This window comes from Primulina tabacum, chromosome 15, assembly GCF_025594145.1.
Source record: "Primulina tabacum isolate GXHZ01 chromosome 15, ASM2559414v2, whole genome shotgun sequence".
Lineage (NCBI taxonomy): Eukaryota > Viridiplantae > Streptophyta > Magnoliopsida > Lamiales > Gesneriaceae > Primulina > Primulina tabacum.
Window position 1 is genome coordinate 3,225,017 of NC_134564.1, and position 22,305 is coordinate 3,247,321.

Consider the following 22,305-nt stretch of genomic DNA (forward strand, 5'->3'; position numbering starts at 1 on the left):
AAACAACAAGCATTTCGTAGCACGGTATAAACCAAACCAGTTTATATATCATAATTTAAACGTAACAACTGTCTTTACAATAACGAAATCCAACGAAAAAGTGATCAATGCGGAAGCGTCTTACAATTCGTTTAAATCAGAATATTCGAAATAAAATCTACTACTATTCTTGCGAATCACCAACCCCAAAACTGTTCGAACTTCTCATCATCGACCTGTTCTTCGGACTTATCTGGGACATATTGTAAGGGGGGTGAGTATTTGGGAATACTCAGCAAGCGGGGGAATATCGAACACAATAAAAACAACATGCATAGATTTCGAACATAAACATGAGTTGCATACATATTTCATAACACATGCATAATTTTTACCAGCCACTGTGATTTATCTAACTTTCTATGGTTTACTGACGTCAGTCCCTAATTTTTACTCCTCTAAGGGGGCGAGGCCGTATAACGGTTATATCCCTCACCGCGTAAGGGTACGTCATGGTTGGGATTCCCACCCATATACAGTCGACTCCTCACAGTGCTTAAAACAGTATGACAATTCGACACAAGAAAAGGAGTAGGAAAGGACATGTACTCGACTGTATTTTCAAAAACCGAAAAATTCACATATGCATAAAATTCGAAACTTTGAGTTTTAAAAACAGCCCCCTTACCGTGTTTGGATGTACTAAAACGTGAATGCTCGGCTCGGAAATAGGGTCGCTTCTCGTTCTTGCTCGGACGGCGCTTCGACTCGATTTCTTGGATGATTTTGAGACGATTTTTGTGCAAAGTTTCGGCTAGGATGGCTGCTGGATTTTCGAGTTTCTTAGCAGGGAATTTCGAAATCTTGTGTAGGGAATGAGTGGGGAATGGTGGAGTATTTATAGGTGGAGGGAAGGGTATTAATTTTGGTATTCAAATCATACCAAAAACCATGACAAATCTCACAATTTTCCTATAATATTCTTTGCTAATTTCGAAAATTCAGCTACTTAATTGGTGAGATTTATTTCTTGATCTCTTTCCTCAATTTCGAATCTAGGTGTAAGGGTGGGGAGGATTTGCTGAATCATGGTCAACCTTGCCGATTCCTTGTGCACGATTGTTGATTTGCTTCCATGTTCAAGGCTTCCTTATTCGTGCATGGATATGCTCTTGTATCAATATGCCATGGCATCCCTAAATTTCGAGATTTAGGCCACAATCCATCATGCATGTAATTATTTTCTTTCCTTACTACCTAGGCTTGCATATCTCTTCCATGATCTTGTATTACTCCTCCCTCAAATTTCGAATTTGTATGCACAAGTGTAGGTATTATATATTGACTTAAATATTCCCAACAATTAATCTCCCAATGTACATATCTCATTATAATATACAAAAATCAAGTCCTACCATTTCCTTACAATTATTTAATCATATGGGAAAAATCAATTATCACATATCACATAAGAGCAAAATTGGAAGAGAAAGTTGATGTCTATTTTTATCTCGCTCAAACTTTATATATAGTATATATATATATTTTATTATGTAATATACAACACGTATGCGTAACACGTGTTCGTAGTCCGCTGTGAGGCCATCAACATTGGGGTTCCTCTCTCCATTGTGAGTGAGCATTATAATACCCACTCACAAAAGAGAGAGAGGTAACGCCTCTCTCTCTTATTTTTTTTAATTTTATTGTGAGCCCACACATTTCATCATCTTTTATTTTTTTTAGGTTTCTTTTAGATTTTTTTATTATTTTTTTAACTTTTTAAATTAATTTTTTTTCTATTGTATTTTTATTTTTTTAGATTATTTTTTTGGATTTTTTTTATAATTTTTAATTTTTTAATTTTAAATTAATCATTTTTTATTTTTTATTTATCTTTTATTTTTATTTTTTAACTTTTTATACTAACAATTGAAAACTAGCCGTTACAAAATATTTAAATAATATTAATATTATTTTTTAAAATTAATAAAATTATTTTATTAAAAGTACATTATTTTTAAAAATTAGAATAATAATTTAAATATTATAAAACATATTTATTTAATATGAAAAAAATTTAAGATGATTAAGTGGAATGTGTGATCTATAAATAATGAGTTTTAATGTTAAAAAAAATGCAAGTAAAATAGATACGTTGTTATAATAAATATGTGACAGTAAACATACGATTTTTTATAAATTGATAAATGTTACGAGTTGACATTTCCTTTCCCTACTTGAATAAATTCCCAAATCCTGATAGCCATTGGGAGGCTTACAGTGAGATGGCGGCAGCAACGCAGATTTCTTCTCCTCTCCGCTGCTACGCTTCAATTCGCGGTAGATTTGATATCATATAGTTTTCGATGCTCCTTGTGCTACCTACCATTCTTACTGTCCCTGGTTACTCGCATTTTGCAGATGGCGGTGGGATGATTCCAGCACAAACTCTTGCCTTTTCTCGTGTCCCGCGCAAAATCGTAACCGTATTTGCTACTGGCTGTCCTCTCTGTAAGATGTATTTGCTTCTTTTTGTCCCCAACAAGTTTTGATTGTAATGTATGCTTGCTGTAACTTTCACAATTCGTATTTGTGTTTGTTGAGGAGAAACGGCAACGATTCTGCTTATCTTTCTCTCGCTGCTTGGTTCAGTTTATCGTTTCGCTACCTTATTTTTAATTTTTTTTGGTTATTTCAAATGCCAATCTTAAATAGAACGGAACTGAATTTTCGAATAGGACCGCTATGATGTATTGCGTGGCTCTTTAATTTAATGTATTTGTTTTGTGGAGAGATAAGAGTAATGGTTTTGGAAAAGTTTTGGCATAAAATGTCAAACAATGTTCCTTTTGAGGTTAATGGTGAAGTTGGAAATAGAACTGTTGGTCGTGGAGCGAGAAATCGCAAGGAGTGATAAAGAACTCGAAAAAAATCTTTGCCGCTGGGTGGATGGTTCGATTTCTTTGTTGACATAGGCCACAGTGGAAGTTTTTTAGAAAAATTTAGACTATTTTTAATTTCTTTTTTGTTTTTCGGTCCGGGGTTCTCTCATGAACACGTAGCTAAATTATTTAGCTTATTAGGGCTATTGTCATGTGCTTCAGTTCAAGTATTATCATAAGAGATTGTGATAGTTTTAGAAAACTCAAGACATAAATCTGGCAGTGGCTACCGCCACTAGCTCCTGCTTAGGCCATGGTGAAGATGGACTTGGTTCAAGGAATTTGAGTGTAATCTTGCTATTGTTTATTTTCTTTTACAGTGATTCAGAAACCATTTTACCAGAGATTTACAGCACAAAATTCAAAATCTGTTTCCATTAGATGTGAGCAGAACACTAAGGAGGGGAATGGTTTAGATATATGGATTGGGAGACTGGCAATGGTAGGCTTTACTGCAGCTATTAGCATCGAAATCGCGACAGGAAAAGGACTCCTAGAGGTATTCCATCTTTACAAATGCTTTTGTTGAGATTTTGAATCTTCTATTGACAATTGCTTGAGTTCGAATTTTCCAATTCCTCTTAGTTATTCTTGGGCACAGAAGGTAGCGGGGCTATTGGCATACTTTGACCATCCTTAAATTTTATATGTAATTTTTTCTATAAAAAATTCATGTGCCATCCCCTCTTCCAGATCTCGGGTCTGCCCTGGTTATGTGGTCTGTATTTTGGTACGAGTAGCATCATATATACTCCATGTAAGGCATTTCTCATGATGTACCTAGTTGGACGGGAGGATGCACACGGTCTTTCAAGTTCATGATGTGAGATTCACTTTTCATTATGTTCTAAGTGACTTTAATTTGTTCTTTACCCTAAAAGAAGGGAAATACTAATAATATCATTTGGCTTTAATCATCAGTATAGCATAGAGTAAAAAGAAACCATAGCTGAGGAGGGTATTTGAAAAGACCAAAGGAAAAGGAAGAGTTGGCATTTTGTTCGGGTATTTACACACCACAACAAGCTTTTGTTCAGGCACATGCAACGCATGATTCTGCGCCTTGTGCCCTTGATGTCTCATTCTCCTCCCCAATCTTAGGAAGCCTAATCTGGGAGAGGCTTTTGTGGAGATTGGGAACTTTTGCTGGTATTATGTATCACAATCTAGGTCACTTGAGCATGCAAAAAAAAACTTTAGATACGGACTCCGCTAGAAACTACTAGTTGTCCTTATTCATTTCGCAATAATAGACTAAAATTGCTGGAAGAGTCCGTTGTGTAGTTTTATAAAACCATGTCCACCTCTTCCATAATCAAAGAAAGGGTGGGAAACTTTTTATGATGGATTGAAGTTCGGTCTCGCTCCCCCAAGTGGCGAATTATAGTGAAATATTGACTCTTCCTATTTTCAGAATGTTGGGCTGATAACACCATTGCCCATAGCAGCATTGACAGTTACAGCACTGGTGGGAGTTCTACTCGCAGTCTTCATCTTCCAATCTGCATCCAACAATTGATCAGTTATATTTCTCTCCCCACTTCCATTTTCAAATCTTTTTCTGTTGAGTTACTATTTTTTGTCCATGTATAATTTACCATGTACTTGCCCATTGAATATGTAAATTCTGTCATATTTGTTTCCCACGTTTATATGGCATTTGTGCGCATGCTCGGGCAGATTATATTTCAAAGTGAAATTTGAAATATTTTTATAGAAAAACTGCATTTAAAATTTGAAATAGTCAGTTAATGTTTTTATATAGATTATTTGTTTATATAGAACACCACCAAAACGTCTACTATTACATTATGAAATTATCCATGTGCTTCAAATCCCAAAGGATATTGTTTCTTCACCTATGTAAGAAACGTTTTGAGACTTAAAATTTAATTCAAGAACAAAAACTAACTCAAAAGAGAGAATTGTTTAAATTTATATATAATCTTTCAATGACTTGATTCAATCGATGTGAGAAATTTAAAACTTCTTGTTCCTAGAAATAAATAATTAGAACGTGAAGTTTATATTATCGGATGGTTCATAAGATATTTCAACATGTAATGGGGGATAGTGGCAGAGCCAGAAATATGGTTCCGTCTAGGTTGGAATTTTAAACTCTAAAATTTTTTAATATTTTAAATTGATCTACTCGAGCTAATATTATATTATTTTAGAATTATACAAAATTTACATATATATTTTTTTAAAAAAAAAATATTAGGCCAAAAGTTCGGGTAAACAACCAGGTGGCTCCGCCTCTCATGGGATGTGATATCATGTTAAAATTAAGAATTAAATTTAAATTAACTCCAAAAATAACTCAAACAATAGTATTGTCCAAGTCCTATATGTCAATTCCCAATGACTTGAATATAAATATTTTTAAAAATTAAATTGGTGATTACACTTAACCCACCTTGGAGGTTCATCAAACTTTTAATTCACCCTTAAATTGAGTGGAAGACGAGGCGGGTCCACCTGAAAATGGTAGGGAAATGTTCGCTGCTCCAATGGCCTTGCAATTGCACCAAATTTGTCATTGCAATGATATACATTTTTAAAATTTTTTACTCATTTTTCAGTGATAACATATAATTAAGAAAATAGTTTAATTTGATAAATAATAATCGAATTGAATTTACAAATTTGTAATATATATTGAAGTTAATTTTATAATGATTTAAAAAATATTTAATTAGCGAAAAAATTATTTAGCCCATATAATAAATACAATATTATAATTCCTAATTCAACATTCAAAAACATTAACTTAACTGTGACTATATAATTGAGTTGGTAATTATATGTCTAATTCTTTAAACATTAATTAATATATCAATTCAAATGATTTATATTTTAATAAATATATAATAATTAAAATAAAATTTTAAATGTTATTATAATTGCATTTATTAATTATATAATATTAATATCGTGTAAATATATTAAATAGATATTAAATATATCATAAGAAAAATGTAAGTAAAATTTAAAAAATATTCTACGAATATTCCTTTTAGTGTGACATTTGAAATAAATGGGTAAAGACAAATGTTGTATTTGGTGAAAAAATAAAATTATTTTAATGTAACATCTGCACTAAAATAGAAAAATCGCAAATGAGGTTGTTCTCTGGCTGGGGAAATCAGTAGGTTAGTGCAAGTTTCAGCCTTTCGGACATTAGAGGAACAATTATCTAAAAAGTGAATACCAAAACATTGTATCGGATTTTCAAATATTAAGCTCCAATTTTTTTAGTTAAATGTGCATGAACTGAGAGTAATAATGGTGATAAGTGACCTCCTAGAAAGTTCTCGTGCGTCAAGCTGTTAACGTTATGTAGTTTTATCTGGTTGATTAAGTATGTCGTAAAAGAGTGACTTCAGATTTTAACGGATAATATTTACTCTCACTTGATGACATGACCGATGGTAAAAAAAATAAAATTGATCACTAAGGGATGCGAGACATCACCAATAGATAGAAACATGTCTCCTTGGACTGATGGGTCTGACAGTACGACCCATTAGCACTTAAGTAGATGCAATCTGCATTGCCAGAAATATAATAAAATAAAGTTGCATCTTGGCTAACAACTATAGGTTTTTGTCTAGTTGTATGCGCTTGATCCTAACAATTGATATCCGAGCGAGGTCATGAGTTCAAGTATCTCAAGAAGCATCTTTATATATTTTTTGGGGGTGAAAGTTGAGTTAAGTGTACACGAGAGAGAATAGTACTACGATGTGCGACTTCCTAGGAAGTTCTCGTGCATCAAAATACTGACATTGTGTCACTTGATCTGGTCGGCTAAGTGGACCGTAAAAGAGCGAACCGGACCTTAACGGGTAAAGAGAGCCGGCGGTAAGAAACAAGATAAGACTGATCTATAATGAATGTGAGACAACACCAACAAATTGACACATATTCCATATACTCACGGGCCTAATAACCCGGTCTATTAATAATTAATTAGGTGCACTCTGTATCATCACATGTATAAAAAAAATAAAATTATTCATTGATTATCAACTATAATTTTTGTTCTTGTGATGAGCGTTTCATCCTAACATATATTTTCAAAATATGAACAACATAGTAAAATGAAACAAATAAAAAGAAAATTGTTTATTTCTTTTAGGATGGTTATGTTATGCTTATGCATTGAAGATATATAAAATTAATTGAAAATTAAATTATTATGGTTTACAAACAGAGCAACAATATCGGTATTATATATATTTTCTGATATACATATGATGACACAGTTATCTTGACACTTACTTTATGAATTTTTCTTGGATTCCTGTGAACCTCCGACATCCCTTGACCAATTTGCAACTTTAATTTTAATTTTTATAAAATTCATTTATTTGAAAACAGCTTTCCTCCCACCATCCTTTTATATTGTGCAATTAATTTCTAGTGAATACTTACTTGATTTGATTTAATTCATATCATGCCATGCGCATGTTATATTATGATATCAACCCGTTTTAAATATAAAAGAAATTTACGTATTTTGAACTAATTGAAATTTCGTATCATGTCAATTGTCTAAACATATTTAATCCTATGTATCATAAACCAAACATTTCGATTCGTTGTACGAGTATTCAAGAAATAACACTTGGAGAGACTTTACTCAAGGATGTGGATTAAGGGTGGTCACGACTCGGATATTTTGAGACTTTTCAAGTATTTATTTTCGAATAAGAGTGTTTCTTGTGAGACAGTCTCACGAATCTTTACATGTGAAACATGTCAACTCCACTGATATTAACAATAAAAAATAATACTTTTAACATAAAAAGTAATATTTTTCATAGATGATCTAAATAAGAGATCTGTTTCACAAAATACGACTCGCGAGACCGTCTTACACAAGTTTTTGCCTTCGAATAATAGTGCGGATAGCTAACGGATATGTTCTAATATTTCGAGTTGAAGTGGAACTGAGATAAATAATATTAATTTCCGAACTTGTTGTTTGAAGGAAAGATTCTATTAGGAAGGGGACAAACTGGGCGATTCATCTTTATTTTTGTTTTCTAGAGATAATAATAAACGATCCGTTTAATTTATTTTAAAATGAATCCAATAATACAAAAAGACTGAAAAATAATTGTAATTAATAATATCTCTACTCAGTACTTACACGACAGATATTTATATATAAAATATAAATAAAAATCTAAAGACATTGACTTTAACTGACCCTCTATACTTTGTGTTTCCCACCATAAGCCTGCTGGCATACTGACTTAGGTTTCTGCAATTTCGAGCATAGTTCCGAAGAAACCGGGCAATTCACCAGGCAATTATCTCCCAGACTACCGGAAACCGGTCCCCCGCCAGCGAAAAGCGCCGCCGGAGGAGACCCATTCAGATAATTCCCGTCCAGATATAGCCTCTGCAAATATTCCATCCTGCTGAACTGCTTCGGAATCGGCCCTCTGAAATGGTTGTGGCTCAATGCCAGTGACCGCAGCATCGGGTATTCCGTAAAATTCACTGGCAGAAGCCCCTCGATTTTATTGAAATTCAGATCAACGGCCACGAGATCGCTACTGAAGCCCGATGGAGGCTTGGCGACGAAGGCAATTGTGAAGGAATTGTTTGATAAATTTACTTGCTGCAAAGAAGGCAAGAGGAAGAGCCAAGAATCCAGCGTCCCGGAGAACAAGTTATTGCTCAGCTCCAACACCATTAACAAGGCCAGCCCGGAGAAAGAATATATGGGTAAGTACCCGGACAATGAATTGGATTTCATTGCTAACTCCTTGAGATTTGGCGGAAGTATGGGGATATTTTCGGTGAGATTATTGTAGCTGACGTCGAGGTTGGCTAACCCGGTCAGAGAATTCATATCCGGCAACGTGCCGGAAAGCGAGTTGCGGGAAACATCCAGGGTTTCGAGGGATTTAAGATTCGTGAGGGAAGAAGGGATTGAACCCTCGAAGTAATTAGCTCGAAGGATCAAACTTTTCAAGTTGAGAAGGGAAGAAATGGAGGAGGGAATGGTGCCGTAGAAAGCGTTATCGCTGAGGTCGAGTGTGATGAGTCGAGTGAGCTTGGATACGAGCGGGCTGAGGGTTCCTGAGTAAGATTGCGAATCAAGGGTGAGCTGGATCACTCGGTAGCCGGAGCAGGTGACGCCGCAGGTGAAGTGCGTGGTTCTGGGGGCCGAGCATGGGTCGGTAGAGAAGTTCCAGGTGGCGAGGCAGGAGGTGGGCGGGATGGAGGCTGGTTTTACGGCGGACTTGAAGGCCATTAGGGCGGCGATGTCTCCGGGGGAGGTGGTTGAGTCAACGGTGAAAATGGAGAAGATGAAGAAAAAAGGGAGGATAAAATGGTTAGGCATGGTGAAAATGGAGAGGTTTGGCCAAGTGAGGAGTGCCATTTCTGGTTTAACCTTTTGGAGTTGGCATTGGTTCAAAGATTTTCATCAAAAGATTTCATATTATATATATTCATATTATATAATATGAAATCTTATCATGCTTTTTAAAATTAACATCATGATAATTTTAGCAACAATTATTAAATTTCATATTTCAAAAACCGTACAGTGTATCTTTCACATGAATGTTTCTTAAGAAACCGAGAATAGCGAGTTTTTGGTTTCCCAAGTAAGACCTTATACTAAATTATTATTATTGTTCAATGATTTTAGTGTTAATAAAAATATTGTTAAGATTGAGATCTGAACTTAATATAATCTCAAAAATTAACTCAAGAAAGAAGATTATACAAGTCCATATATGTAACTCTAAAAAATTTTATCCAACCGACGTAGGACAACTAACAAATATGAACAATATAATTATGATAAGTTTTAATATAGAACCGAGACGAAATCAAATGTTTTTTCGTGATTTGTTTTACTTTATTTATATATAATGTTTGATATGTTTAATTTTTATTAATTCGTGCAAACGTGACTTGTTTGAACAAAATATAACACTATTTGAAATATCAAATATAGCAGAAAATTTCGTAACAAGATCTTGGTAGAATCCAAAATTAGGTTTCTATGATTATGAGATATCTAAATTTCAATGACCCTTTTATGATCAAAGTGTGACAGCAACAGTTTGGTGTGACGATCAAAAAATTTTCACATGCTTAGAATTAATAATTTTGACATGTGAAGTTTATAATTGAAAATTTACTATTCTACAATTAAATCCCTTTCAACTCAACTTTTTTGGAAGCAAAACAAATGTTTCCCTATTACTTGGCGTGACCAATATTTGAAAAAATTTCAAGTTGTCCATTCCCCACTTCAATGGATGTATCTTATCCTTTAAAATGTAATTGGAACCCTTGTCTATGAGGATGTTCAAACGATTAATAAAAATTAACCAAGATGTGCAGAAAAGATATATTCCAATTATTAGCCAAATTGAGATAGTCAAAATTTTATATAAATGTTGGAAATTAATCATAAATGAAGAAGACATCACTTTAAGCCAAAAAGCATCTAGCTTGTGGTTGTCGATTCAATTATTTGACCTTTTATAACTAGAGTATGTTTTTTGTGATACACTATCTTTATCTGTGAGATGAGTCAACCATACCGATATTCACAATAAAAAGTAATACTCATAGCATAACAAGTAATATTTTTTCATAGATGACCCAAATAAGATATATGTTTCATAAAATACCACCGGTGAGACCGTCTCACACAAGTTTTTGTCTTATAACTTTGATTTTAGTAAAATGATTGATGATCCACCTGATAACGTGAAGTTTAATTCGTGTTATCCGATGGTATCCAATGATTTTCAGACAAATCCTTCACACGGTAAGATCTCATTGTATACATATCGACCAGTTCATAAATGTCCTGCTGAAGAAATATATTAGTAGCATTTTGAAGCCTACTAAATTCTCTTGAGTCAATCATTCAAGAAATTACATAAGGTGTGTAGATTAATATCAAAGTAGAGCATTCAAAACGGGTCAACGAGACATGACGGATCACCATTTGGGCTGGTTGAGAAATTGTCAACCCATCAATGTTTAGTCATAACATGTGGGATGAGGTGGGACGTTTTCTATTTGGGAGGGTCGGGAAATTGTCAATCCAACTCGTTTATTGATGGGACGTGTCAATTTTACGAGCTCAATCTATTTTGGCAACTCTAATTAAAATTGAAAAATGAATCTTCCATGAAGCGCAATGAAATCACATCTTCGTCCAACAAAAATGGTAACTTTTTTTTTTCTTTCTAAATATATTTTGGAATTATTATATGTATTAGTGATCTTGAGCACGTTTTGCATGTTTGTATAATTGATTTTTTTGTATATGAGTATTCCTGTTTTTAAAATCTATAAATTAATTTAAGATACTAAAAAATAAATAGGGAATATTTTAGAGATTCTAAAAAACATACCAAGTCACTAATTTGTATCTATTAAATCCAACTTTAATATACAGTATAAGATGAAAATGATAATATGAATATTTGAGATAGAATCAATTCCTTTAATTGATATTGTGCACACTTGAACGCATTGAGTAAAATTGCAATTTCAACAATGTAAGTTTGCGTTTTTGCAATTTATGTTATTTGACAATTATATTATTATATTTGTGTTTTGTGTGTGTGTTTTTGTTTGAAAATTTTAGTATTATTCCCAACATGGCAATTGGCGCTGACATGATATCGACGTAACCTATACACAACATCGATAAGACATTGACATGAAAAAATCCCATGGAAAAAATGAAAAAATTGTAAAAATATATATATTTTGAAATTTGATGATATCGATAATCATCGTTTAAAGAAAAAAACGTACATGACCAAAATTATAAAATTTCATAATATATTGGTTAAAAATCAAATGATAATTCTTCAATCTTAAACCTATACGATATGTAAAACTCATTTTAGAGTGCAATATTCAAATGTATTCTAGTTTTTTTTTAAGTACCAAGAGTACATTATTTTTAATTTTTTATACAATATCGTGTTTTTTTAAAACGATAAATGTTTAATTTAATATGTACATTATATAAATAAAAAAGATAAAACATATAAATTAATACTATAAGAATTTTGTTTGGTTAAACGTGGATGAGTGATAATTCTTCAATCTTAAACCTATCGGCTGATATTGCGCTACTTGATTTGGTTTGCTAGATGAGCTGATTTTCTTATATGACAGGCGAAATCACATACTGGAAATTTGAATGTAGGGAAAGGAGTTATGCTAATTTTTAGCGGGTAATACTGTCTTTTCTGGGGATAAGACTGGCGGTAGAGAAATGACAATTTTGATACCTAAGGGATATAAGAAGCACTAGTAGATAGAACCACACGTCTCCAAACTCATGAACCTAACAACTTAAGTCATTAGCACCCAAGTAGGTGCACTCTGCGCTATCATGAGCATAAGCAAATAAAGTTGTGTTTTGGTTAAAAATTATAGCTTTGGTTTAATGGTAAATGATTATCCTAACAATTGGTATCAGAACGACGTTATGAGTTCAAGTCTCCTAAGAAGCATATTTTTTATACTTCTTGGGGTGAGTGTTGGATTAAACAAGCATGATTGAGACTGAGATGGATGAACTTCTGAGAAATTTTCGTGCGTCAAACTACTAATTTTGCGCTGCTTGATCTAGTTGGCTGGTTGGGCTGACTAGATGTTAACGAGTAATAGTGTATTTGTAAGGACAAGGCTGACGATGTGGAAATTATAAGAATGATATCTAAGGGATATGTGACAACACCATCAGATAAACACGCACATCTCTTGACTCATGAGCCTAACATTCTGATCCATTATCACCAAGTAGGTGTAATTTGTAATGATACTAGTATAAGAAAAAAAATTACGTCTTGACTAACAATTATAAATTTTGACCTAATGATAAGTGTTCGATCTGGTGTTATTTAGTTTATTTTTGTTATTGTTGATTGATCATCTCATAAATTATAAAATAATTTCAACATAAAGTGTACTATATTAAAAATTCTTAATGGGTAATCCAATATTAAAATTTTAAAATTTAATACATTTATATTTGTGTGTATATATATTTATATATAAAATTTATTAATCATGATCAATAGGAAAAGAATATTTAAAACTCATAACTCGTGAGAAGCATCCTTATCCAAGTAGGAAGAAAAGCAAATGATTCTTGATTCCATTTATTTAGTTCTATTTCGTCCACAAAATTAGTGAAACAGAACAAACATATCGGCACCACACAGACCAACAATGCTATCCAGCCTACTCCAAATTTGGAGTTTATATCTTTATGAAAAATTGAATATTTATATCGTAATCATAACAATAGAAAAGGTTAAAAAATTTGAATTTATTCCAATTTATTACCCTCAAAAGTGAGTTATTATTTTCAAATTATAAATTTAAACAGCTTTGACGATTTGAATTTTGATGTATAAAAGTTTTCCTTTTCATGGAATCTAAAATTTATGTTCATCTTACTCAAACAACAGATATTAAGTTATATGGATAAACATCTCATAAATATGATTTCAAAATAAAATTCACAAGTTTAAACTGCATCTAAGGCCAAAATCTACATGTTCTTGAAATTAATATCCTGTCCTTTTTTTTTTATCCGTCTGTCATTTAATATCTAAACTATATGAACAAAATTTGTTTGGGACTTCATTTGAAATTAACCGTTTTCGTTGAGTGATCCCTTGCTCTCATGTTCGAGTATTTGCTCGTTGTTTAGGCCCGTGAGTGAGATTTCTGCTCGTTGCAGTCCTCTCCAGGCTGGGGCATAGCCAAGATTCAAAATTACCTGGGGCTGGCTACGTCTCATGCTTATAAAATAAACAATTAACTAAAATTTTAAATAAAAAATATGTAAACATTGCCTTTATGAAAATATAGAACAAGAATATTTAATATTTAATACCTTCAAAAACATGGAGCTAAAACACTACTGAAGTTATGCATTTCGATTCTTTTTAGAATAAAACTCATTAATTATTAAATCGTTATCAATTTTTTCAACCAAATCTCGTTCGATGTAGATTACCATAGAATCTCCGAAAAACTCTGCTTCCATCTTGTTACAAAGAGCTATTTTAATAAGTTTCATTGCTGAAAATGCTCGTTCTGTTGTTGATGTAGAAACGGGAAAAGTTAAAACAAGACGAATCAACATGTCAATTAAATAAATATATAAGATTCGATAAATAAGTAAACGATGTAGATTAAAATGTATAAATCACCTGTCAATCAAATCGTAGGTTCCTGAATTATTTGTCTCAATTAATCTTCGACATAATTCAGAAATAGTTGTTAAATTCTGAAATCTTCCATGGCCAGCAATATCAAGTCTATAGTGACCAATTGCATTCTCAAGTGATGCAAATATTGTGAATCGAAATCAAGATAATAGAATTTCTCATCAAGTCGATAGATATGATCAACATCAAGAAGCTTAAAATTTTCTTTAGGTTCCAAAGCACAACTAAGTTTAAGAATTCAATTGTCTCATCCTTGAATATATTATTAAGCTCTTCAACTTGAAAATCTATTGCAGCTGTAAATACATCAAATCGATAGTGGTGCTCAACTGTGATTGAATCATTATGTTGACAAGAACGGCCTGTACCGGATTTATAACAAGCTTCCACGTGAGGTATCTCAATGTCATACTTGACACAAACTTCTTTCACATGACTAAGTGGGAGATCAAATCCTTAAATTTTTAGTCATTGAAATATAATCTATTCCACTTAAAATATCTAGAGATTTCTCTTGCAATGCTCGATAAAGCAGATTTGTTATCCTCATTATCTTATTCATCAAGTGTAATATGAATATGAAATCAAAAGACTTTATCGCAATCAATGCACCACTAGCTTCACCACGAATGTAATTAAAAGCTCCATCATTCACCATATTTTCTAACACGGTAATCACATAGCTATACATATTAATCATGCTACAAAATGAGTCGAAATTAGAACTCCAACGAGTCTTTCCAGGTCGTAATAAATTTCCAATTTGATTACATCCTCTATCTGTATCACGTTCACCAGTAGCGCTACCATATGCACAACTTCAATTCTTTGAGCAGAATGTAACTCACCGTGTCGTTTAGGAGATGCATTGATGAGATTACAAATGGAATTCAATTTTGAAAAGAATAACCAAATGGAGACCTCCTTTTCAGCAGCAGCAGTTAATGCTAGTTAAACCATATGAATATATATATTTCACTATCTCAAATGACGGAATTCAAAATCTTCGCTAACGGCTTTTTTAGTGCGATCTATGGATAAAAATTTCTTAGTATAATTTTCGAGCTACATATAAATTTTAATTACATGCAATAATTGACTAGATCAACATACACAAGTACTATATGGATGTACATAATATGCACACGAGCAATCTTTCAAGAAAAGAGCCTGCAATCCATTCCAAGAATCACACATATTGCTTGCACCATCATATCTCTGTCTATGCATGTTGTGGATATGCAAGTCATAACGACCAAGTGCATCAGATATTTCTTTCTTAAGTATTGCAGCAATTGTATCTGTCACGTGTACAATGGCAAAGAACCGCTCTCGTAAAAAGCCTTCAGTATCTACAAATCTTAATACAATAGCCATCTGCTTCTTGTTAGATGCATCTCTTGCTTCATCAACTAAAATGCAGAATTTTGCATCCCCAATTTCTTTACGAATCTTGGCTCTCACTTGGTTGGAAATGATATTCAAGACATCTTTCTGAATATCTGGTGAAGTATACTTTGCATTATTAGGAGCTTTCTCTAAGACGATGTCCCCAATACTCATTCATTTTTCCTATAAAATCTATCTGCTCGATAAAATTTCCATGATTATTAGAAGATGCAGATTCATCATGCACTCTAAATACGCATGCTTGCAAAGTGAGCCATCAAATGCTTACAATAGTTGTTGTAAGCCGCAACTTGTTATTCTGTTTTTCTTCTGAAGATTGTGCATTTATCACTTTGTCAATATGACGAGGTATATTCATCAAATTATCAAGATATTTCACAGCATTGTTATGTGGTGAAGTATTGCATTTTATATGCTTAAAAAATGTGTATCTATCGTCATCATTAACTCGCTTCCAATATTTGAATCCTTCCATTATAAATGCAGGATTACGAGGATGCTTATGTTCAAACAAGAAGCTCGGAAAACAAAATGCAGTATCTTTCGAATGAGAGTACTCTAACCAAGTAAATTTTTTAAACAAGTGACTTTGGAATTGTCGATTTTGACTTCCAAATTTGGTCGGTGGATACTCTTTCTTAATTGGTTGATATGACCTCATCTTGATATAAGCTCGTCTAATTTCATCCATTTGATTAACAGGATATTTCCATATCGGAGTACGTAATGCCAGATCAGGTTCAAGAAAACTCACATCAACATCAATTCTAGGAGATTTGTTAAGTTGTTGATCACTGGGATTTGAAACATCAATATTGTATGGAGAATGGTCCTGACTTGTCGATGTCTGCTCTTGTTGTTTAAAAAATGAGTCGATTTTCCTTTTCTTCATTGTCGAGTTTCTTTTCTCCTTGGTGCCGTCTATACCATAAAATATCACTTTAGGTTAACTTATTATGGCTAATTGAATCAGATCAACATTACCTACACTAAAAAATTGTTATTTTAATCCAATAAATCTCGAACAATTATAATTATTTCAAAACAATTCCGAAGTTAACATTTGACAATCTTAGGAATAACACATTTAAATATAAAATTTTTACAGCCTTATAAATTCGAAAATCTCATTTACATAATTCTGAATTTTTCAAAAGTTTCTACAAAATTCCATAAATTCGCGTTTATATTTTCTATAGCATGTAAACATCCAAATAATAAATAATCAACACTAAAAATCGACAATCCCCAATATAAAAGCTGGAAATTTGAAATAAGGCTCAAATACATTCCAAAAAATTATCAATACCACCAATCGGCTCAAATATAGTACCTACAATCAACAATTTAATATATATCAATTATCGGAAATCAAAAAAACCAAAATACCCAAATTTCGAAACACAAAAATCTGAAATTACCTTTAAAATTTGAAATTTAACTTAGAACAATAAGAACGAGTTGTAGAAAGTCTAACACTAAGATTTTCTCATGATTTTCGGTGAAAACGGCGACCAATGGGCGATTACTGATTTCAAGACGACAGAGAAATTTCGAAAATTTGGTATTAAAAAAAAGCTTAAGCCGTGGGATTTCCAAATCTACAATCGATTTTTCAAACTGGTGGCGACCGACGATGAAATTATGGCCATTTCAAGTAATGAAAATTGTGATGGTTTGAGAAAAATAGAGATGACGCAGACAAGTGAAAGAGGGAGAAAACCAGTGTTTTCTTATAGTGCATATTTTCCCTAAATATCAGGCTTACATGTAAAAGGCATAACTAGGGATAACTCGAAAAAGATAATTAGATGTGACATTAAATACATAATATATATCAATCTGAAAAATTGATAGGAAAAAAAAAAACACACGTTTTTCTCAAATTTCAGGAACTTCCACTAAATTTAGTTTCACCAGAAGCCAATATTCTTTCAAAAAAATAAATGAGTAGTATTGCTTTCGAAAAAAATTTCCTCGAGGATTTAATGTCAGTTCAAAGAACCAATTGCTACTTTTACAATATGATTTTACATTTTTACTTTTTACAATGTCCTTGCAACATTAACAACTTCGAAAAACAAAAGACGAAAAAATATAATAGAATCCGACCTACCGAATACTCCAGATGGTGAAATAATTGAGGAAAAAATTACAATACTTTTAACAACAAAGCACAACACAAATTCTTTGGCTAAGCAGAACCAGATCAACGAGCAAAAGCTTGTCTTAGTAAGGTGGTGGAGGATAAGGTGGCGGAGGATACAACCCTGTCATAAAAAACCATAAATTCCATTACGTTTACGCTTTTTCAAAGGAACGCGATTCTGCACAAGTGAAGAGCGGAGAAATCTTACCAGGAGGATGATGATGTGGAATGTGCGGTGGTGGAGGATACATTGAATGCGATGGCCCAGGGGGATAATTTGGAGGATAAGTAACAGGTTGATGATACGGGGATGGGGGATATCCAGTTGGATTAGGAGGGTAAGATTGATAAGAAGCTGGTTCTGGGATACTTGTTGGAGGATATGGTGGCACATGTGCAGGGTAATGAGGGGCTTGAGGTGCTGGCATACCCGGGTAAGGAGGAGCTGATGGTGCCGGGGTTTTGGCTGGTTTCTGAAAACATAAAACATGATCATAAGCTTCAGATACTGCAATAATTTCCGGGTACTTGCACGAAACAAAATGGAATATAGCTTACATTGGCAGTAGAATAGTGCATTATTAACTTAATTTCTCCAGCATGTCTGAAAAGGAGAGATTACATGCATCAGGTGTCCAGAAATTCATTCCAAATACATGATAAATAATCATGTAGATGCAAGCATCTATAGGTTCTTGTTTTACATATCATATTACAATCATAATTTAACAGATTTTGAAAGATAGAGATTAGAGTGGCAATATCACATCGATAAAGATCGAAGGCCAAGAACAACGTAATAAGTGGAGCATATTGTAAACCTGCAAGCACTAAAAACAAAGCGAGCCTCCGCCAGAAACTTCCGATGAAAGTTTATCCGAATAATGAAAATCAAATTTCACACTTTAGCTTTAAAGAAGTCAAAAATTTCTGAAAAAGATACATCCATCTCACGGGCTGGTGGCACTGGATGGAGGTGGCAACTATATACAAGCAGTGCTAAACATGATCAACATAACATTCTTGGAGAAAAATCAAATCTTCATTCTAAAAAGATTCACGAGGATACTCGGACATATGAGAATGGAGGATGTTGGTAAAGAAGGAAAAATATTCTTTCACACTCCGGCCTCGGCTTGAGACTCGAACAAATTGTAAAGTAAAAATGGGAGTCACGCATGTGGACAGCAAGTATAATGTTAATGAGTTTATGGAAGAGAATAATCACCCACTCCATCTTCAAGAGACAATTCACATGTTGGCTTCCCAACGTAAAGTTACAGAAGTTCTGCCTATGAGATTCATTTGGCAGAGGATAATGGGCTTAAACAGAAATCAACTTTTCAGTTGACGAGTAGGCATGTAGGGAGGAAGAGATGCTCTTGGTTGTACATTTTGGATGCTAAAAACTATATTCAATCCAAAAGACAAAAGAAGTATGGTATATGGGGAAGTTGGTTGTCTGATGCGGTATTTTCAACAATAATTATCTAAAAATTCATCATTTTACCATGCTTAATAAGACGAATATAAAAGAACAGATAATTAATGTTTTGTGTGCCGATACAATAATGATAATCGACTATGAGTACTTTGGAGATGTTGTGTCATTATGCAGATGCAAGATTCCTAATTATACAGATTCACCACAATGCTGCAAATGCAAGTTTCAATATAGTCTTAAAGAACAAACACAAGCAAAAATTTTACATGAATATAATAAGCTCAGACAAAGTTCTTTCAACCAGTTCATAAAATACACAAGCTCACTCGCAATGCAGCAAACACGTCTCATAAAGCAGCCTCAAAAAGCCAACACCAAACACGAGCAAACAAACGATTACATGGACACAAGATCACACAAAATGCTTAAGACATAAATCGAAATGCTGCAGTTTGTTTAGTGGGAATTATACCTGCCTTTCTTGTCCTGAAGAGGCCATGAGCTGTCGTCATAACCATTGGATAGAACTTTCTGTAACAGAATCCTAAACACACCCAATTCAAGATCAAGCTAAGAAAAAGACTTCACAGATATTCAAAAGAATCATAATCAGACCCACACAAGCCATAAAAAAGAGAAAAAAATTTACTTTCCGCTGCCGATAAAATCATCATAAGTCAGAGTATTGCTGTTCCATACAGAAACATTGATCTCCCGCAAACCTTCTATCAGCGTAAGCACGAATTTCTCTTGAAAAGTCGGACTTTTCCCTCCATCTACATAAAATTTCGCCAAAATTAAAACAAAAAATAGCAAGCTAGCTGTATGTATTACACGAAATCGGTGATGTACCTGTACAAGTACGAGTACGAAACTTGGTGCTAGCATATTCGACACAGACGTAGGGATCTTGCCTCGAAATCCATTCAGTATCTTTCAACTTGGTACAAGCAACAACTGCCATCCGAAACATACCCATAAAGCAAGCAATTTTTTTTACAAGAAAACCTCGGATAAAGAAGAGAAACAGTACCGGTGACCTCCAGGGGTTGACCTTGGATCCCAGAAATCGACATCGAAGAAGAGATGATGATGGTGGATTCTGAGTTTAGAACACGAACTTGGCGTCACCGCTTCTGACTTTATAGATATTTTACTTACTATTTGTTGAAGAATTCAGAAATCAGTAGCTGACCATGAAATGAAACATTATTACATTGTTACATGCGTACAAATGGTACAATGCTGCGTGGAAACGTACTCAATTCAGACCAAAAATTATGTTTTTTCCCGGATAATTGTTTTCGGAGACGACTAAATTTTGGATTTTGATTTTCTACTGTGTTGATCTAGTTTAATTTGATAATTTTTTAAATTTATCTCATATGATATGATGTCCACAAGATGATCATGTGATCGATCTTCTGTAAAAAGTGCACATCATCAAGTATTGTATTTTAACAAACAGATGATATATATATATATATATATAAATTCTTATATAAGCAATCGTTAAAGAAAGCTATAAATTCTAAGTTTTGTCAAATATTATAATTTGATATCTACTTGTTTCTGAATAGTTAGGGTACCACGTCGGAAGTTGGTCTCCTTATTTTAAGCGTTTATACCCAGTAATGCTACAAAATTTTAGTCTCTAGATCATCAACAAATCATATCAACTTCTATTAATATGTTAAACATTTATATGATCTAATTATATTGAGGGCAAAAATTTGTGTGAGACGATTTCACGGATCGTATTTTGTGAGACGAATCTTTTATCTGGGTCATCCATGAAAAAATATTATTTTTTATGCTAAGAATATTACTTTTTATTGTGACTATCGGTAGTGTTGACATGTCTCACAGATAAAAATTCGTAAGATCGTCTCATAAGAGACATAATCTTATATTGAGTTATGTGAGAATTTTAAAAAACATATAATTTAAAATATTAAAAAGGAAAAGAACAAGCTTTAGGACGAAACGAGTTACGCGTATTGTAGTTGCACACGTTATTGGCATTTAAATAATTTCCTTGTAGGGCAGTAGAAGAAAGTATCTCCACTCGGTATTGTATCTTGTTCTTGCATTTGAATTTCCAGAGATTTTAAACGTTTATTTTTTAAATGAGTTGTTTGTCTATTCGTGTGAATTGTGAAAATGTTTTTGATATCGTGCGCTTTATTATACTAATTTCAATAACAAACTCTTGTGAGATGATCTAATCAGTCAATTTTGTGAGATGAATTTTTTATTTGAGTTACCATAAAAAAATATTTTTTATTGTAGATATAAGGTAATACAGGGAGCCACAAATATTGGGCTACCCCGATTAAAATTTTAAATTCTGAAATCATTTAATGTTTTAAATAGAGCCAGCTGAGTTAATATCAAATTAATACAAAAAATTTCTAAAATTAATAGTTAAAAATTTTAAAAATTTTGGGCCACCCGAGCTTAATAGCTCCGTCTCTAAATATGAGCAATGTTGATCTGTATCACGGATAAAGATATGTGATATTGTCTCATAAAAAATTTATTCAAAAATAAACTGTACGGAAGAATATTTATTATTTTAGTTCAATTAAAGGAACAATGTAACATCTCTGACCGATTTTATAAAATAACACAGCGAAAAATTAAAAATTTACTTAGAGTGAAGAAGGATTTAAAATTCTCTTACCATAAAACATTTACAATCAAAAGTATATACATGATCAATCAAGTGTTACACCAAAATACGAAATATCATTTTTGATCATGTCAAAATGCTAGCAAAATAGCCTTCTTCCTTCTATCTCTATGCATATGACCTCGGCTCCAATCAACGTCCTGGTCCGTCACTCTTATCTACATCATATGAATAACTGAAATGAGTATAAAACTCAGCAAGTGGAACTCTTACATAGCAATGGATACATATCATACTCTGTAAAACATGGCTTTGAAACCATTAAATACCATCAACTCTGAAACATAAATATCATAACATGAATAACAATAACGATAGTATTTCTCTTTTCTCTGATGGATTGATATCTAAATAGTATCTCTGTCTCTGTATCTATATCCCACCGATATAAATCGATACTCTGTTGGGATATAAGCCTATGG

At 33.0% G+C, this 22,305-nt stretch overlaps 5 protein-coding genes across 6 annotated transcripts; 1 reads left to right on the plus strand and 4 right to left on the minus strand.

Annotated features, from left to right (window-relative positions):
• Window positions 1-2,190: 2,190 nt before the first annotated feature.
• LOC142527542 (stress enhanced protein 1, chloroplastic) lies at window positions 2,191-4,583 on the plus strand. 2 transcript variants are annotated; one of them, XM_075632377.1, is made up of 5 exons: window positions 2,191-2,322; window positions 2,404-2,493; window positions 3,245-3,423; window positions 3,618-3,747; window positions 3,846-4,157. In XM_075632377.1, exons 1-4 carry the CDS (start codon window positions 2,268-2,270, stop codon window positions 3,744-3,746), a joined length of 453 nt encoding a protein of 150 aa, XP_075488492.1. In that variant the 5' UTR covers window positions 2,191-2,267; the 3' UTR covers window position 3,747; window positions 3,846-4,157. The 2 variants fall into 2 exon arrangements, with proteins under 2 accessions (XP_075488492.1, XP_075488494.1); XM_075632379.1 differs by lacking the exons at window positions 3,618-3,747; window positions 3,846-4,157 and adding an exon at window positions 4,339-4,583.
• Window positions 4,584-7,985: 3,402 nt separating this feature from the next.
• LOC142527866 (uncharacterized) lies at window positions 7,986-9,380 on the minus strand. Its single transcript, XM_075632843.1, has one exon. It carries the CDS (start codon window positions 9,328-9,330, stop codon window positions 8,149-8,151), a length of 1,182 nt encoding a protein of 393 aa, XP_075488958.1. The 5' UTR covers window positions 9,331-9,380; the 3' UTR covers window positions 7,986-8,148.
• A 5,253-nt stretch (window positions 9,381-14,633) lies between these two features.
• Window positions 14,634-15,748, minus strand: LOC142525793 (uncharacterized). The gene is made up of 2 exons (XM_075630082.1): window positions 15,333-15,748; window positions 14,634-14,988 (listed from the first exon to the last, which is right to left on the minus strand). The coding sequence occupies exons 1-2, from the start codon at window positions 15,746-15,748 to the stop codon at window positions 14,634-14,636; spliced, it is 771 nt and encodes a 256-aa protein (XP_075486197.1).
• A 103-nt stretch (window positions 15,749-15,851) lies between these two features.
• LOC142525794 (uncharacterized) lies at window positions 15,852-16,487 on the minus strand. Its single transcript, XM_075630083.1, has one exon. It carries the CDS (start codon window positions 16,485-16,487, stop codon window positions 15,852-15,854), a length of 636 nt encoding a protein of 211 aa, XP_075486198.1.
• Window positions 16,488-17,572: 1,085 nt separating this feature from the next.
• Window positions 17,573-20,388, minus strand: LOC142527439 (elicitor-responsive protein 3-like). Its single transcript, XM_075632247.1, has 7 exons — window positions 20,222-20,388; window positions 20,041-20,145; window positions 19,838-19,964; window positions 19,661-19,732; window positions 18,303-18,348; window positions 17,953-18,217; window positions 17,573-17,865 (listed from the first exon to the last, which is right to left on the minus strand). The coding sequence occupies exons 1-7, from the start codon at window positions 20,262-20,264 to the stop codon at window positions 17,825-17,827; spliced, it is 699 nt and encodes a 232-aa protein (XP_075488362.1). The 5' UTR covers window positions 20,265-20,388; the 3' UTR covers window positions 17,573-17,824.
• Window positions 20,389-22,305: the final 1,917 nt, after the last annotated feature.